At 48.0% G+C, this 18,661-nt stretch overlaps 1 protein-coding gene and 1 long non-coding RNA gene across 12 annotated transcripts; one reads left to right on the top strand and one right to left on the bottom strand.

Moving 5' to 3' along the window:
* The first annotated feature begins 10,267 nt into the window (after positions 1 to 10,267).
* LOC123063216 (carbonyl reductase [NADPH] 1) lies at positions 10,268 to 13,309 on the top strand. Of its 3 annotated transcripts, none has more exons than XM_044486959.1 (4): positions 10,268 to 10,684; positions 11,086 to 11,280; positions 11,370 to 11,769; positions 13,072 to 13,298. In XM_044486959.1, exons 1-3 carry the CDS (start codon positions 10,310 to 10,312, stop codon positions 11,766 to 11,768), a joined length of 969 nt encoding a protein of 322 aa, XP_044342894.1. In that variant the 5' UTR covers positions 10,268 to 10,309; the 3' UTR covers position 11,769; positions 13,072 to 13,298. The 3 variants fall into 3 exon arrangements, 2 of the variants coding, with proteins under 2 accessions (XP_044342894.1, XP_044342893.1); XR_006430190.1 differs by having other exon boundaries at positions 10,269 to 10,684; positions 11,370 to 11,872; positions 13,072 to 13,309; XM_044486958.1 differs by lacking the exon at positions 13,072 to 13,298 and having other exon boundaries at positions 10,269 to 10,684; positions 11,370 to 11,941.
* LOC123063217 (uncharacterized) lies at positions 12,070 to 18,344 on the bottom strand. Of its 9 annotated transcripts, XR_006430196.1 has the most exons (9): positions 17,456 to 18,344; positions 17,182 to 17,358; positions 16,986 to 17,075; positions 16,009 to 16,431; positions 15,895 to 15,944; positions 15,739 to 15,823; positions 14,555 to 14,657; positions 13,055 to 13,450; positions 12,125 to 12,668 (listed from the first exon to the last, which is right to left on the bottom strand). It is a non-coding gene; the product is annotated as an uncharacterized lncRNA (long non-coding RNA). The 9 variants fall into 9 exon arrangements; XR_006430192.1 differs by having other exon boundaries at positions 12,070 to 12,668; positions 13,055 to 13,111; positions 13,229 to 13,450; positions 14,555 to 15,944; XR_006430195.1 differs by having other exon boundaries at positions 15,739 to 15,944.
* Positions 18,345 to 18,661: the final 317 nt, after the last annotated feature.

The following is an 18,661-nucleotide window of genomic DNA, read 5'->3' as shown; positions in this document are numbered from 1 at the left end:
AAATCAATCATGCACACTTTGCCAAAATGTCATGTCCTTTTGCTCTGTGCCATGAAATGAATCCACACTAATGGTCAACTACTCCTCACAGATCAACTCAGAGTAACTTTTGATCCAAAATCCTAGTAGGCAGATGGTAATCCCCTGAATATTAGGGACCCCAAGCCCCAAACTATTTAACCATGGAGTAAATAGTATCGCGTTATGTACCCCATGACACATGTGGTGTCGCGGCGTTGTGCAGTCTGTACCCCATGACATCGGTAGTGTCGCAGCGTTGTGCAGTCCTGGTTGGCTGGCGCCTTTCGATTGCGTCGACGGTACAGTGTCGTGGTTTGGTCTCGGCTGACTGTTGCAGTCGAATGCTCGGGGGTGCCCCCCGTTGTGTTGTGCCCCCCCCCTCCACCTTGTGTTTTTTCACTTTATCTCTCTTCCTGTGCCCCCTTGTTCTTCTGGTTCACTTGAACCCTATCTTGTATTAGGCTGCAAAGTCTATAGGCAAAAAATGAATACAATTCAGGTGGGGAAAAACTCCCCCCCCCCCCCCCCGGTGAAAATTCAAAAAAAAAAATAGTATCGCATGGTAGCAAAAACATGCTAAATACCGAGTGAATTTCACGAGCTAGATTGAGAAGATATTAGAGCACTGCACACATCCGATTGTAACATTGGATCGACCAGCATAAACATAGCAACCCCCCCCCCCCCCTCCCCCCAAAAAAGAAGTGCTTCACAAAAGTTTTGTTTTCACAAATGGAAAAGGGGAACGTTTGCTAAAGTAAGGATGTGAAACATCTTTTTTTTTGAATTTTCAACGGGGGGGGGGGGGGGGGGGTTGGGGAGAGTTTCCCCCACCTGAATATATTGATCACGGCGGCTAGGCCTTCAGAGTTTTACATAGAGAGAGTTTTTACAGACAGGACAAGATAAACAAGGGTACAAACCACCCAAGAGGGGGAGACAAGCCTAGTTTGCAAGGGCCATAAGCCAGGAGTCGACGTGAGCCCGGCGGTCTTGTTGCAAGCGCACACGCCACAGATCGGCATCCTCTCTACAACACTGACAGGCCCTGGCCAAGGACGGCACCAGCCGCTGGAAGACCACGGCGTTGCGATGCTTCCATAGCTGCCAGCAGCACAACATCACAAATTCCCCCTCAGAAGCGACCACATTTCTTGCCGCCCTAGCGAGGGTGTTCAGGTTGGAAGCCGACGCCCCGTCCACGCACACCCCCACTTTGTGCCAGAACCCTGCCGTGAACGGGCAGGTAAACATCAGGTGGTCTGCAGTCTCGAGCACGGTAGGGCACAGGGGGCAGCCAGCCTCATCGGCAGCAAGAATGCACTTCCGAAGCAGGACGTCCCGCGTGTGGATGCGTCTCTGAACCAGCAGCCAGCAGAACACTTTGACTCTGGACGGCACTCGCGCGCCCCAGATCATAGCGGCTAAGGGGATGGTGACCCCGCCAAACCGCAGGAGGGCGTAGACCGAACTGGAGGACAAGCCCTCCGCGCGCGCCCGAGCGTGGATCAGCTGACGCTCATCGGTGCCATCACGGCGCGGCGCCTCGCCCAGCAGCCTCTGAACCTCCCGCAGTTCGCGCGCGCCCCACGGCCGTGAGTCTTGGGACCAGAAAGCTATAAAGCCCGTCCCGCCTCACCTGCCACACTGTGACCTCGACCTCGACAGCGTGCGAGAGGAGAGCGGGGAAGGCCGAGGCGATTGCGCCACAGGGAAGCCAGCAGTCCCACCAAAAGGAGCAGCACTTGCCATCCCCCACGTCCACCCTTGTAAGGGATCGGTAGAGCGGCAGCAGCTTGACGATGGAGGCCCGGTGCTCGCCCAACGCCAACTCGCCGCGCGAGAGGAGAGAGTGACCGGCTGCGCCAGCCCAGACCCACGACGCCCATCTCGACCGTGGCGAGGCATGCAGCTGATGTATCATTTTGAGAAGGAGGCACTCATTTTGGGTGGCCAGGTCACGCACACCCAGGCCACCCTCGGCTTTAGCGCGGCAGACCTGCCGCCATGCGACCAAGCATTGTGCGCCGGAAGCCCGTTCAGCGACGTTCCAGAGGAACGCGCGACGGAGCCCATCCAGAGCATGGATGACAGCAGGCGGCAGGAGCAGCGCCGCCATGGCGTAGGTTGGCAGGGCGTCGAGGATGGCGTTGATGAGGACGAGCCGCCCAGCAGGCGAGAGAAGGCGAGCAGCCCATCCGGCAAGGTATTTATCTACCTTCGCGATCATGGGCAAGAAGTCGGCGAAGCGCAGTTTTTCCCACGACAGAGGCAGGCCTAAGTACGACTGCGGGAACACGCCGGCGGCGCACCCCAGGGCGGCCACCACCTGATCCACCACGTCGACATCGGCATGCATAGGGACGAGGGTTCTTTTGGCGAAGTTGATCACCAGCCCGGTGGCCTCTGCGAACTGGTCCAGAAGCAGCTTTAGGCACGCCGCCCCCCGCCCGCACGCCCTCATGATAATCAGGGTGTCGTCGGCGTACTAGAGCACCACCGCCGGGGCATCCGGCAGCAGGGGGTGGTGTAGCTCCTCGTCGTGGCGGATGAGACGTTGAAGGACGTCGGCGACGATGATGAAGAGGTAGGGGGAAATGGGATCCCCCTGCCGTAGGCCGCAGCCAACCTGGAACCACCTCCCCGACACACCGTTGAGGAGGACGGCCGAGCGTGAGGAGTGGAACAGCAAGTCCATCCAAGCGCACCAGAGCGGCGGGAACCCCCAGACCTCCATGATAGCCCGCAAGCTAGTCCAGTTGATGGAGTCAAACGCCTTGGTGAAGTCGAGCTTCAACACCACGGCCGGCGCGCGCCGCCTGTGGCAGCACTGCACTAGCTCCGTGGCATACACGAAATTCTCTCAGATGCTGCGGCCTCGCACGAAGCCGGATTGATCCTCGTCGATCAGGAGGGTGATTTGTTGCTGAAGCCTCGTCGTGAGCCCCCTGCAGAGGATCTTGACGTCGTCGTTTTGGAGCGAGACGGGCCGGAAGTCAGCCGGGGTTGGGACGCCCGGTTTTTTGGGCAGAAGGGCGATGTAGGCTCTGTTGATCCCATCGAGGCGGGCCGTTCCGGCATGGAATTCATCGAAGAGGCGGTGGATGTCCGGTGCCACCTCCGTCCACGCCGCCTGGTAGAAGGCAGGCCCCAGCCCGTCCGGGCCTGGGGCGCTGGTGCGATCCAGGGCGTCGACGGCGGCCTTGATCTCGGCGTGGTCGAATGGAGCCACCAGCGCCGCCCCGTCCACCACGGGAGCGTCGACGTAGAGCGCTGGCAGATCGAAGCGCCAGGTGGGGGGCCTGGGCCGGCCCAGCAGCTTAGAGTAGAAGCCCAGCAAGGCAGCAGCCTTGCCAGCATGATCCACCACCCGCACCCCTTCAACTTCCAGAGCACCCATCGTGTTTCACGTCGTCGGATGGAGGCGGAGGCGTGGAAGAACTTGGTGTTCTCGTCGCCTTCGCGGACCGCCTGGCGTTTCCCTCGCTGCCGCCAGTGAGCGCACTGCCGGCGAACCGACGCGGCAAGGGCAAGCCGCGTGTCGAGACGGAGGGACGCCTCAGCTGCAGAGAGATCACGTGTTTCTTCCCAAAAGTCGAAAAGATCAATCAAGAAACGACAGTCGTTATCGAAGGTGGGGATGAACCGGTGTTGCTTTTTCCATACCTTGGCGGCGTACCTGAATGCTTTTTTCCGGGCGGCCAGAACACCCGCGGCGCCAGAGCCATGGACCGTACCCGACCAGGCAAGGAGAGTGGTAGGGAGGAAGGATTGATCAAGGAGCCAGGCATTTTCAAAGAAAAAACGTGACGGTTTGGGAATTTTGGTAGAAGCAGTGACAAGGAGCGGCACGTGATCAGAGGTGGTGCGGGGGCGCGACTGAAGGTTTGTGTCCGGGAAGGCGACGTCCCAGGAGTTGTCGAAAAACGCCCGGTCGAGCCTAGCCAGGATCGGCGGGTTTTGACGATTCGACCAAGTGAAAAGACGGTCAGAGAGGTGCAGCTCAGGAAGCGCAAGCAAGTTGAAAACGGACGCGCGCCCGGCATGAACCCCCCCCCCCCTCCCCACACACACACACACACGCACACTTCTCGCTGCGGTGACGAATGAGGTTGAAATCCCCGACCACAAGCCAAGCCCCCGAAACGCTGGGAGGGAGGGTGAGCATGTCGTCAACAAAATCCATCGTAAAAGAGTGGTCCGAGGGCGCGTAAACGTTTGTCAGCGTGAGACACTCCCCCGTGGATGCACAGGCAAGGGTGACCGTGAGCGAGAAGGCGGACTCCAAGGAGGAGACAAGAGAGAAGGAGGAGGGATCCCAGGCCGTAAGCACCCCTCCACGGCTGCCATCGGCAAGTTTGGCAACAAACTGCGATAAACGCCCGGGGAGGAACGAGACAGCTTTGCGGGAGTCGAGCTGAGCGGGTTTGGTTTCCTGAAGACAAACAAAGCTGGGATCGGCTGAACAACTGGAGTTTTTAACAACACCACATTTATCTTTGTCTCCCAGGCCTTGGACGTTCCAGGATATCAGACGGAGAGACAGAACAGGAGAACTACCCATTACAACAGCCAACACCCGGACAGGAGAGGCGAGCACTACGACACATGAGAAAAAGGGAAAGGATACAACCATCCACGCAAATGCAGACTACACGAGCTACATGCATGGAGGCGACGAGGCCAAGGAGGCTACCCCAGCGGGAACACGCGCCGTCGGACGTGCGACAGAAGACCGAGCTAAACATCGTCGTTCGCGGTCACCGGGGCAGCAGGGATGGAAGCGGCAGCCCGCAGATCGGACACAGGCTTCATGCCCAGGGGGGCGATCACCGAGTCCAGCAGCCTATCTTTCATCACCCTGGTCTTGAGCCAGGGAGAACAGCCGGAAAGAGCATCCCTGAGAGCACGCAGCTTATATTATATGAATTTTAAAAAATAAAGTAAAATATTTGTTGACAGTGGGATTTGAAAATAAAGCTATGTATTACGGAAATTTCTTATCTGCAAAAATCAGTAGTGCAGTTCGACAAGAAAAGGGCCGGTTTCTGTTGCTCACACATACTGTGTTTGCATCGCATGCCTCCGTTGCTTGCTCCACGGAGACAGAGCTCATACATTCCTCCCCTGCACCCGCACCCTCCCTCCCGATGCTCTGCAGCACCTATATAAGCGATCCAACCCAGCACACCTCTGCATCTCACCACACCGCACACCCGAGACAAGACAAGAAGCACGCACGCACGGACGCAGACGCAAGTATGGCACGCACCGGCGCCACGACCACGACGGGAGCTGCCGCGGTGCTGCTCCTGCTGGCGCTGGTGGCCACGGGCGCCGCCGCGGTCGACGCGGCCGCTGGTGGCTACGAGATGACCGCGGCTGCTGCCGGCGGTCGCCGCGGCGGCCGGGCCCAGCCAGCGGGGCTGACGCAGTGCATGGGCGGGTGCGGGACGAAGGTCGCCTCGTGCCTCCTCGACTGCTACAACACGTCCACCGGAGGGACCGTGCCCATCTGCTACCTCGGATGCACCAACAACGCCGTCTTCTGCGCCACCGACTGCACCACCCAGGGGCTCTGATTCCCGATCAGTCCATCGACCAATCCATCCGGCTAGCGATGTATCAACGCATACGCACCGCATCCAAGTATACACGTTCCACCCCGGACCCTCTCACGTATGAATAAGATCAGTTGTACTGTACTTCGTTTCAGTCGACACGTGCGACTAGACACGAGCTTGTATGCTGAAGTGGTGAATATACACAGCTTGCTATTATGTACTCCCTCTGTAAACTAATATAAGAGCGTTTAGATCACTAAAATAGTAATCTAAACACTCTTATATTAGTTTACGGAGGGAGTACTTACATAATGACTCTATCCCACTCTATTTATGTGGTTCTAACTTCAAATACTAACCAATTATATGATGGAAGAACGAGAAAATGTAGTACTCCGGCAAAATTGACAAATTTAACCTATGGACGAAATCAAATCACAGAATGAACTGCCCGTAAAACTATTTCACGCGGCTGACCTTTTTGTGTGACGCCCGACACGAAGGTGTCACACTACACTGTGCAACGCCTCGCAGATAGGCGCTACACGCCTGGCCAGCGTCGCACCCATGTGATCCGAAAATTACTAAGTCAGTGTGCAGCGCCTAGCTTCTAGGCGTTGCACTAGTGGTTGCTTCATTTTATAATGCAACCACTAGTGCAGCGCCTGAGAGCTAGGCGCCACACTATACAGTGCAGCGCCTAGCTCGTAGGCTCTGCACAATGACTTAGCAATTTTTAGGCAGTTTGGGGTGCAACATTGGCCAGGCGTGTAGCGCCTATCTGTGAGGCATTGCACAATGTAGTGTGACGCCTTCGTGTCGGACGTCACACAAAAAAGTCAGCCGCGTGAAATAGTTTCACGAGCAGTTCATTCTGTGATTTGATTTCGTTCACAGGTTAAATTTGTCAAATTTACCAGCGACTCCCACCGTTCGCAAATATAAGAGGTTCTATCTTTTTTTTAGGCGTAGAAGAAAGCTTATAGTATTAAACAGGAATAGTAAGGTTACAATCATCCTCACACATGGGTATAATATGAGATGACACACAATAATCAACCTGTGGTTGGATGGTTAGAGGGGCTGTGGTATCTCTAACACACCAAAGTTCAAATCCTGGTGTTTGCATTTATACCTAGATTTATTTTAGGATTTTTGATGATGCGCATTCAGTGGGAGGAGATATTTCCGTTCACGACGAGGTGCCTATCGTGACTTCGTAAATTTTAAGATGATATGCCGCCTCAGTCTTTCGAAGGTGCTCATAAGGATAGGGTGTACGTGTGTCTGTGTATATGAACACTTGCATCTGTACTGTGTTCAAAAAATATGAGACGACACACTTGCAGAAAGGAAAAAAATCACCATGAACCCTGTAACTTTTGCATTGCCTTTTTTGCAAATTTAATATATATATATAGAGAGAGAGAGACTTGTATTAGTGTATTATTCATTCATTCCAGCTTATATTGAAATATCCACTACATCATATATTTATGAACAGATGGAGTACTTATAAAAAAGACATGCCATCAAGGGGCACACGACGCCACCTTCATGGCATATGTTTATCACTTCATTTTCTTTCTTGAGAAATTTCATCACTTTTCTTCTGCCATTAGTATTTGAGCGACCAACCTTCTCTCCTTTTCTCCCCTAACCCTAGGCGGCTAGAGAAAACTTTCTCCTTTAGACTTCACCAGCGAGCCTGTAGATTTGTCTCCCCTCTGCATGCTGCTTCGGCGGCCGGTGATGGGGAGGAGAATCTCGATTCCTTCGCTCCGGTTAGTAGTTTAAGTTAGGGGTTTTTAGTCCTCGCAGGTGCGGTGCTCGGGCAGATGATGACACTTCTTGTTCGACGGAGCTCTGACGTACATTCCTGCCGTCTACTTCGGACGGTGAGGTTAGGATTTCTTGTCATGTGACGAGATTTGGTGTCAGGTGTTTTAGATCCATGTAATGGTTTAGGGTGCTGGTCCTTAGGGGCATGTGCACGCAGACTTCCCATTTGTCATCGACAAGGTCAAGCCGTCTCCAATAGGGAAGCAGTGACAATGACAAGGGCTCGTTCTGGCGGCAGTAGTGGTCTTTCGGTGGTCTCGGAATCTTGATGTAATTTTTATTATGCTTGAAATGCCTTGTACTTCCAATGACTTCTATAATAATTCTGATCTTTCCGCAAAAAAAAAGTATTTGAGCGACCATCTTTTTATTTACATAAAGGACTTTTATAACTATCAAACGTTCGGATTTTAGTAATAGGCAAGAACGATTCTTACTACACTCTAATTATATACATGTATGCATTAGAATGACTAATTTTCTTTCACGTGCGCTCCTCCCTCTAATTACATGCATATATGCACTAAAGGACAAAAAGCTGATGTCATTCTAGATTCTTTTTTTTTAACTTTAAAATATTTTGTAGCTCAAACCGTTTCTCCAATTAAAAAACCGTCTTCACGAAAAAAAATCGTCTAGACGAGATCTTCGAAACTAGATCCTATATTGATATGTTCTGGTGACTCTTTTTTTCGGACTAAAAGTTACCACATCTGGGCTACGTAAGTTATCACGTCTGTCATACATAAGTTACCGTGTCATTTACACAAAAAAAATTGGGGTACGTTTTCAACAAACTTTTATCCCAAGATCAAAAAGTGATTATGATGTTTGCAGTGAGTTATCAACTTTATTGTGTATATTACCATGTTGCATAAAAGTTATCGGGGTATATTTTTCAACAATTTTCATTTCCTCGGTCAAAAAATTACCGCGATATTTGTATATGAGCTATCAGCTCTCATCTGTGTGTATTATCACGTTGTTTACACATGAGTTATTGGGAGGTATTTTTTAACAACATCTTTCCCTGGTCGAAAAGTTACCACGTCTAGATTAAATAAGTTATCAGCTCTGTTGTATGTATATTATCATGCTATATATTTACACAAAAGTTATCAGGGTATGTTTCAACATACTTTTATCCCGGGGTAAAAAGTTACCATGGGGTCTGTAGTGAGTTATCAACTTTACTGTGTGTATGATTCTAAAAAAAACTTTATTGTGTGTATAATACCGTGTTATTTGCACACAAAGTATCGGGGAATATGTTTTCAACAAATCACCCCCCCCCCCCTCGCGCGGTTCACCTAAGTATCAGGTATTCAGTGCTTCTATTACCATGATATTCACACAAACGTAATCGAGGTTATATTTTTCAACAATTTTCCTTGGGGTCCAAATTATCATGGTGTTTGTACCTAAGTTATCATTTATATGATGTATTATTACCATGATGTTTATACAAAAGTTACTGGGGTACATTTTTCACAACCTTTTTCCTTCAGGTCAAAGTTTTCGTGGTGTTGGCCTAAGTTATCAGGGTTGCGTTGCAGAAATTACCGTGTTGTTTACACATAAATTATCAGGGAGATGTTTCAATAATTTTGATCCCCGATCGAAGTTACCATGACATTTATACGTAAGTTATCAGGTCCCGGTGCACAAATTACCATGCCATTTGCATAGAAGTTACCGGGGTATGTTTCAACCCAAAAAATCCCTCATGTGAAGTTGCCATGATATTTACAACGAGGTTATATGGATAAGGTATACAACTCGTTGGTACATGAAATACTACAAGACAACTTGAGAAATCCAAAAAAACAAAAGAAGAAAATGTTTTTTTGGCTCATGTGAAAGTGAAAAAAAGGTTAACTGTCATATTTCTATTTATTGGACAACAATTAAGGCCGGGTGAGTTGGTTAGTACACTGTTGCTACTGGTGTTTGTACATAAGATAACAAGTTTCCTGCTTATATTAGCATGCTATATCCACGTTAAGGTTACCGAGTTGTAAACTTTTTTTCCTCAGGCTAAAGTTATCGTGATGATAGTACTTAAGTTCTTTTTTTTGTGAAAAGTTCATAAGTTATCAAGTCCATGATCGTAAAAATATCATTCCATTCACCCAAAAAACCGGAATTATGTTATGAACATCTTTTTTATGCCTCGATAAAAGAAATCTTCTTGCAACAAAGAAAAGACAACAGATGAAAATTGATTTTTTTTGGTTTAAAAAGGAAGGAATGAAAATAGCCAAAAAATCTTTAAAACAACCACGTTGCATGGTTCATGACCGGTGGCCAGATCCAGAAAAAATCAAAAAAACAAATCCCAATTCCACCATAAAATGCACTAGCAGCATTTGTCAAAATAGAAATAGCCTAATCTGTATCTAACCACCAGCAAGGTATTAGCCTAGATGGCTAGTTAGCGTACGGCTAAACCTCTAGGTACGAGGTTCGATTCCCACTATCCTCTTTTTTTGGGAGAAAAATCAATTAGCGAACAAAAAAAACTGAACCAGACAACGGTTTTTAATAGAAGGAAATAAAAATCGATACTGCGGGACCGAATCGAGGGAACGTGCGATGCGGATCTCTCGATGATCGGGTCGTCCGGATCTACTGTCATATTACGAACGTTTGGAAATTAGAAATTCCCATACATAAATTCGAGTATATTTTTAAACTAACATAAATTCAAGTTGAAGCATCTATTTTTTTAGCTGACCAGGCTAACGGCCCACCTTAAACAAGCCCATGGACTCTTATTTGCTCTTTTCTGTTGGGCTTAATGGTCTTGGGGCTGTGGTCCCAAAAAACACCCCTATCTGAGTTCGATTCCGGCGAACACAGTACAGCAGAGGGAGAGATACATGGGGAAGAGGGGCAAGGCGGCGGCAAGGGAGCGCCGGGAGGAGCGGCGGCGGGAGGTCACGCTCCTCCGCGCCGTACCCTACGAGCCCCACCAGCGGTGGTGGGACGGCCTCGCGCCGGCGCGCGCCGTGGCGGTGGTCACGGGGGCCAGCCGCGGCATCGGCTACGAGATCTCCCGCCAGCTCGCGCACCACGGCCTCCACGTCGTCCTAGCCTCGCGCGACGCCGCGCGGGGCCGGGACGCCGCGGAGAGTATCCTCCGGGAGCAGGAGGCGGCGAGCGCGGAGTGGCGGCAGCTGGACGTGGCGGACGCCGCGTCGGTGGAGGCCTTCGCCGCCTGGACGGCGCGGACCCACGGCGGCATCCATGTCCTTGTGAGCCTCCACAACTGCCATGCTCTTCCTCTATACGGAGTACCATGGAACGCTTCAATTTGGTTTCGACAATTTCATACACGGCTGTGGTTTCAATTTTATTTCATCTCTATCCAATTGAGTGATGGAACGGCTGAGAGTAGTGGTGCCTAATTGCCTGAGCTGTATTGAGTTCTGAATATTCATGTTCAAAAAATTCCTACTACCATGCATAGAAGTCTGAATATTTAGCAGAAAATAGCTTGGACATGGGCAGTCTAAAAATGATATTCAGTTTCATACATGTGAGACTATGATACATAGGTTCTGCACAAAGCAAGGAGGAAACCGATATGCAATGAGTGGTTAGGTGCTGATACTGGCAGATTTTTGTCTGAATATCTCTGGTAACCCAGCTACAGATTAACAATGCAGGTGTAAACTTCAACAGAGGAGCAGATAACTCTGTTGAATTTGCAGAGCAAGTAATTGAGACAAATTATTTTGGTACAAAGCGGATGATTGAAGCCATGCTACCATTACTGAAACCTTCTCCGTATGGTGGCCGGATAGTGAATGTAAGCTCAAGGCTTGGTAGGGCCAATGGCAGGCGCAATGTAAGTTTCACCATTAACTTCTTCTTTTTTCCCAAGTGACCCATTCTGAATTTTCCTTGACCTGTCTTTTCGCTTTTTTAACCTATCAGAAAATCGGCGATGCGATCCTAAGAGAGCAACTATTAACTGATGATTGCTTATCTGAGGAATTGATTGATGGGATGGTCACTAAATTCCTTGAACAAGTGAAGCAAAATAGTTGGTCCTCCATTGAGTGGCCTCAGATGTACACGGACTATTCTATCTCAAAGCTTGCTGTTAATGTGTATACAAGACTCATGGCTAAGAGGCTTGCTGACAGGTCTGAAGGCCAAAAGATTTACATTAACTGTTTCTGTCCTGGCTGGGTAAAGACTGCCATGACTGATTGGGAAGGGAACATTTCAGCCGAAGAAGGTGCTGATACTGGAGTGTGGCTTGCTCTGTTACCCCAGGCACAAGCAACAATTGGAAAGTTCTATGCTGAGAGACGCGAGATAAGCTTCTGAGGTGACTAGTCTTGTCCATACTTTTGCTCCAGCTAGACAGCTACAAGTTGAAATTTTCCATAGTTTTGCCCCCAGCTATAAGTAGAGAAAAGCCATGACCCAAGGTTCGTATGTTCAAATTGCTTTGTGTTACTTGCACCTATTGGCATAGAAGTGATACATGCTTACTTTTATCTATGTCCTCTTAAAGGGCTTGTGGTTTGCTTTTTATTTTGCACGTTAGCTGAAGAGCAGTAGAACTGAGATGTGTTCCCATTTCCTCTGATATTTAATGCAGTAACGGATCCATCTTTCAGAATTGGTGTTCTGATACTACTTAATATACATTTTTTTCGAGGAAAAGAGCACCAGGGCTCCGGTTCCATTGCATAGCAAAGAAACCAAATTGTCTTACAAACACCAATTCAGCACGCGGAGGACAGCCCCACCGCTACCTCAGCAAGGACTAAATAAAACTAGTAGGACATAACAAAAGAAACTGAAACAAACAGAGGTAAACTAATGCAGCGACTCTAGCAGCACAGATACAAATCTGAAACTATCAGAGCTCCCACACACATATTACATAACCGCAGCTAGAAAAAAAATGGAGGGGGGCCTGGGCTGCCTGGGTCATGCAAATATGTGTTGAATTGGGCCTGCAAGTAGCTGGGCTGGGCCTTAAAATTAGTAGTAGATACAAATTTTACAGTGCTGGAGGGGGACTTGAGCCTGTTAAAGCCCCCCAGTAGATTAGCCCTGCCCCCGACTCAATCAGCCTGGGTCTGGCCACATCAGTAGCGGCGGCTCCCTTGTCTTCTTTTCCAGCTTTTACGCCATGTTTTGCAGTTGGGATTTCACACAGTCGGAGGACAGCCGCTCCCATAGAGAAAGACTTGCTGCCGTCCCGCGCCAAAAAACCTATAGACCAGGCCAAGTATTGTGGTTGAAAACCATGTCATTCCTTAAATTCCAGATAGTCCAAAAACCAGCTGCATGCATAATATTAATAGCAGCAAAACTATCACCCCTAGACCAGCATTCAGAGAAGGACAACATACTGATATCCCCTCTAAAACGAGTCAGCTGCATGATAGTTCTCCAGAATTCTAAAGAAACAACACACCCAAAAAATAAATGGTGGCAGGATTCTAGCTCAGAGCAGACTTAATATACATTTGACTTTACCTATGTAAACTATGTAGGTGATTGAAGAACAGTTGAACTGAGATGTATTGACATTTTTGCAGTAGCTGATTCATCTATCAGAATTACTGTTCTGATACTTAACATACATTTGATCGTACCTATGCACACTATGTAGGTCATTGCTATATGGCTGGAATGGTTGATCTGCCAGTGGCCTGTTAATGAAGAACAATCCAGATGATTGAGTGACTCTAGGTGGCCAAAGAGCATCTGAGTCTTCACATTAATAGAAGGCTCATTCTCTAAAAATTTCTCGATAAATGATGTCATACCAAATGTCCCATGGCCGTGAATGAAGTGGCTGGAAACAGGGGAATGTTCACCAGGACCACCAACCCAGAACGGCAGCAGGCAGGCATGGCAAGCTGGACTGCCGCACCGAATATATGATTAGGCTGGATCTCAAGCAGCTCCACTGTCAGACCCTCTCATCATCTTCCACGTGCAGGTGGATTCTTACAACCACTAGTAGAACGCCCGTGCGTTGCTACGGGCTACAATGCATATAAAAAATCAGATAAATTATTAACGTCGTCTTCAAGGTGAACTAAAAAACAATTCAAGGTCAAAGCTCATTTCTCCCTCATACGTCCGGGTATGTTCGGAAATAAAATGAGCACCCAACGAGCTCCGTAAAATTCTACCGTCTGTAAATCCGGGCTACCAAAATCTAGCCTGTATGTGAGGTATGGGTAAGGAAAAATGTGGTTGTCTGAAGTATCCACGATGTTATCTCCAACATGCGGTCCCAACAAAAAAAAACCCACCCGCCAACACACCCTTCCCTTTTTCTGCTGGACCCTTCCCTTCCTGAGCTGTTTTTCGCTATAAAGACATTTCTCGTTGGAGCCTCTTAAAAACAGGATGACACCCACCTCACATTCGTCATGGTGCCCTCTTCCCTTCACACCGTACTTCCCCACGGACCGCCAAGGAGGAGTTCCCCACCAACCGCCCCGCTCTCTGGCTTGCCCCCCCCCCCCCCCCCCCCCACCTCGTGTTCTTGTCGATACAACACCGCCATCAAGGAGGAGGCATGCGCCGCCCGTGACGCCTACTATCCAAGAAGACAGATCTGATATCTCCTGAGCCTTTGTAGCATTGTAACATATATTTGAATATCGTGCAAAACTACAAAACAAAATATGATGATCGTTGTTGGGCATGCACAACTGATATGTCATCGTGTCTATTATTAATTCTTGAAGCAACCAATTAATGTATTTAACTTTCTTTAAAAAATTAAGACTTGCTGGAAAAAATATATGAACCACTCACTAATGCAATTTGTTGCAAAGCCATCTTTAATGAAATACAATTTGCCATATTTTCTAAAGAAGGGAAATTATTCCGCTTAAACCGCATCATGGATGTAAACTCCCCCTACCTCCCTCTCTCTCCCTCTCCCTCTCTCACACACATGACGAAGCACACATGGAGGCCATGTCCCTTCCAAGGGATGGAAGCAGCGAGTGCCTAGGCCGTGGCGCAAAGCACATTGCCCATGGTGTACACAGTGGAGAATCCAAACAAGCCTAACCAAATAAGCAAAAATGGAAGAACAAAAAAGTTGATGTCTAGAAAGGAAAATATTATACTTTTGAGGTTTTATTGTGCTCGTGGAGGTCATATCACTTTCAAGGGATGGCAGCAGCGAGCGCCAAGCCATGGTGAAGAGCACATCGCCCATGTTGGTGTACACTGTGGAGAATCCAAACAAGCCCAACCAAATAAGTATGGAGGAACAACAAACAATGAGAACTTGAAAGGCAAATCTTCTACTTCTTGGGTTTTTATTGCTAATACATGACCAGCAGAGGAAAGCCAAACCAAATGAAGAAAGAGGTATGCTGAATAAAGGACCATTTATATTAACATACATTGTGAGCCTAACACCGTACCATCCAATAAAATTGCAGGAAGCATGCCCTTGCATATCTCAACTAATTCATAAGCAATTTCCACCATGAATTAAAGCAAACAGTAAAATATATCCTGCTACTTGGTTTAATTTGCCATGTTCCTCTGTTGCAAAATAAACTCTAACCAGCCTATAGTCAACTTATCTTTAATATCCCAGTATTCCTTCAAATAGAGTAATTGTACATATGAAAAAAATCTGCATCAAACGCCAAGCATGCTTGCTTAGAAGGGTAGTTGCTAGAGTCCAAAATCAAGTCTGATTGGTCACATATATGTATCATTTCATCAATCTTACTGTTGTTGCTACTCTTCCTTCATCTCTGCTCAATTAAAGCAAAGAATGAAAATTACATGGCCAAACACTTGACCAACTGGAACCCTTTATGCAAACAAGCGTTACAAAGTGGCCATAATTATTGGAAGAGGAAACTTCTCTTCACAAAGATGAAATTTGAAATCAAGGTCATGATTGGCATCTAACCGATATTTAGTGATATTCCTATTTGAGTGCATTGTATGGTCTCGTAAAAGGCACTACAGTTTTCCAAGCCCGCACCAAGTTGTGTTGAATAAAATGATCGGCCAACTGGGTAACACATGAATACAGGAAAGCATTTTGGCAATCAACAAAAACAATAATACAGAAAGAGATTGGTGAGAACATATATAACCTTCCAGTGTACATTCACATAGAACAGTGTTAAATGCTTGATAGAATTCTTCACTATTGATTCCTCCATACAAAATTGCATCCAATTATACCATGACCAGAAATATTCTCTCATGACTTAGACAGAGTAGCAACATCGGCAAACAACATTAATTAAATCGGATTATTGATATGCCAAGAATATTGTACCTCTATGTGAGGCTTGCCCGGCACCAAGATTATCTTCATGTTCATGTAGTGTTAGTTAATATTTGCCAAACCTGGAGCACACCGCCTAAAAACATGATGGCACATTTAAGGTTTTTAATCCTCAATGTCAATCAACTAAAACAAAACTTTTCATACCTAGCGCATGCTCACATAACTTCATACGAATGCCCACATAACCAACATACCTTGTGAAACCTTTACATTAGTACATGAGCAGAAGAAATGTGTAAGACAGATCAAAAACTGTACCTTGTCTTAGGTGAGAGGGGACAGTCCCTTGAACTCTTAGCATGAAGGCACTGCGTTGGACGGGGTGAGGTGGGGAGGGGAGCCACGTGGTGGCCGAAATGAGGTTGGATGGGGTCGAAGTTCACCAGGCTGCTCGGCCTAAACGTCAAGCAGTATGAAAAAACGTGGATTTCTCACCTTAGGTGTCCTTGAGGAGCTCGGTGGCTGGAGGATCTCCATTATTCAACTGTCTCTAAGCGCAACCGGGTTCGCCTCCCGATCACGGTCATATGTAGATTGAGATCGATCTCAAAACTTGTCAACATAAGTCGCAGCAGAAAGGACGGTACAACGCCATCGTACTTGAGGGCGTTGGGTCCTCGGTGTCCTCGGTCTTCTCGGCCATGGGCAATGCCGCCGGCGGGCACGGCGGTGGGCTCCTGCCTGCAACAGCCCTCGGCGAGGCGGAAATAGGGAGATTGTGACACAATTCAATAGGTATTTAAAATAGAGAAGCATTTCAGAGTAGCTAAAAAAAGTACCAATTGCTATTGTTAATAGATTGTTATACTGGTGATATTCCTGAACCAACCTATGATATTGTTATTATGTATCTTTTTTCATTCCAAAAAAGTTTAGGTGCTTGTTTTTGTTATGTCTTTGATATCTCCACAATGATGGGTTTATTTTTTTTTACAATATGACCAAAGCATTGTTGGAGTATGCATCATTTTATAATTGCACAAAAAGTATTGCATATATTAGAAGTTTGAATTAGAATTCTATCAAAGAACCTGGTAATAGATGAACATAAATTAGGATAAAATGGCAGTAATAATGTTCAGCAATAGTTGCAATTGAAAGAAGAAGAGGCAGATCAATAGTGTGCAGGTTTGCAGGTTTACCAATAACAATGTTCACCAATAACTATTATCACCAACAATAGCTGTTTTCTGTTCGTAATAGGAATGTTCAGGAAATTAGAAGTGCAAACTCACCTGCTAACACACACAAGTACACATGCACATATGCTCGCACATCAACTCTGCCTCTTTGGCGATACACTTCAGATTAACCATGCATCGTTTCTGTAGTCAGTGGTGCAGATACAACTAACGGATTAGTGATTACTGATTAAATCTAAGTCAACAAATAATGTTTAAAATGACCTATCGATCGAGATGACGAACATACCATAAGATCAGTGGCAGCGGCATACACACCGAAACATTCGCCTTTCCAGCTATGATGTCGTACACACGCATCTTGATTTTGTTACTTAGTTCTATCTCACTGTGAGTCAATGTCAGTCAATTGTTGATTGTGCCTCTGGCCGCACTGAGCCATGAGCTTGGTCTCCATCTCGTGACACTTGAAATGAACAAACTAAATTATTCAGCAAATAACATAGGCAAGAATGAATTACTGTATGTATGTCTATCTGTCAGTCAAATCCCAGTTTAATTACCAAGTGGGCAAGAGGAATCAAGCGGCCATTCTCGTTCGTCCATGCGGATGGCGTCACGATCTGCTGCACATCGATGGATTCGGGAGGATTGCTGATGTAGTACCGGGAGAGGTACTTCCTGTAGAGGGGCATGTCTGACTCGACAAGCACATAGATGGGCAGCAGCCTCCACCATGGCACCATCTCCATCCCTTCTCCAAAAATTGTATCCCTCGCAATAACAATGAACGCATATGCATTAGTGAATGAAGATTTTTATATCAGATGATCCATCAGTATCATACTCGTAGTATATATGAACGGACATAGGAACCTGGATTTGATTAAAGCGCTCGCCTCACATGCTCCACCGGCCGCACATGGGAATCTGAGAATGCCGTGGCCTGGGGTTCCACAATGGCGGCGGCGGCGGTCTCGGAGTTCGCGGCGGCGGTCGGCGGAGTAGCAAGACGTTGGCGGCGTAGAGTTCCGCGATGGCTGCGGCGTACACGCCCTAGGAGATAGATCGAGGGTGTAGTTCTATCGAGAGAGGAGCCGCAGTCGTTCTGCGGGTTGGGAGGCGAAAAAACCAATGGGTGGTGGGAGTTAGAGACGACAGGAGAGAGGGAGGGACCGGGGGTATTGCGGTGGGTGGTGGTGGAGGCCTCACGCGTGCGTGCTCGGAGTTCGTAGGGGCGACGGCGACGGTGACCTGGAGGCGGCACTGAAGGATGAAGAGGGCGCGGGGAAGGACCAGACGGTGGAGGGCGCCGCCGCCGTCTGAAACCCTAATCAGGGGGGAGGAGGAGGAGTCGAGCAGGGGAGGAGGAATCACGCGGAGTCGGCGCCGCCGCCGCAGAAGATAGAGAGGAGAGGCGAGGAAGGGGCAGGAGCGAAGGGGGGAGGCGGGGGCGGCGGAGGAGTTGGATCCTACGGATTTGTTATCCGTGGTTAACCGACGAAAATAAACCGTGGATTGAGGACGAAAAAAAACCGTGGGAGGTGGGACTAAAAAAAATTTAGAAGCGAGACTACCAACTGCTTCCTTAGGAGTAGAGATATGGATCGGATCAATGTAACGCTGATGCAGACGATCGATATGTTTGGGAACCGGTGGCCTGCCTTGGGAACTCCAGAGGTATGCTTATGGCTATGCCATTCATGCCGGCTTTGGTTTGTTGAAGCGAGTGACGCGTTGTGTTGGTCCAAGATATGCATAGCTGTCGA

This window comes from Triticum aestivum, chromosome 3A (genome assembly GCF_018294505.1).
Source record: "Triticum aestivum cultivar Chinese Spring chromosome 3A, IWGSC CS RefSeq v2.1, whole genome shotgun sequence".
Lineage (NCBI taxonomy): Eukaryota > Viridiplantae > Streptophyta > Magnoliopsida > Poales > Poaceae > Triticum > Triticum aestivum.
This window is presented reverse-complemented; position numbering and strand designations above follow the sequence as displayed.

Coding starts and splice junctions, on each gene's coding strand:
- LOC123063216 (XM_044486959.1), top strand. CDS start 10,310: ATGGGGAAGAGGGGCAAGGCGGCGGCAAGGGAGCGCCGGGAGGAGCGG. Junction 10,685..11,085: donor ACGGCGGCATCCATGTCCTT/GTGAGCCTCCAC, acceptor ACCCAGCTACAG/ATTAACAATGCAGGTGTAAA. Junction 11,281..11,369: donor GGGCCAATGGCAGGCGCAAT/GTAAGTTTCACC, acceptor TTAACCTATCAG/AAAATCGGCGATGCGATCCT.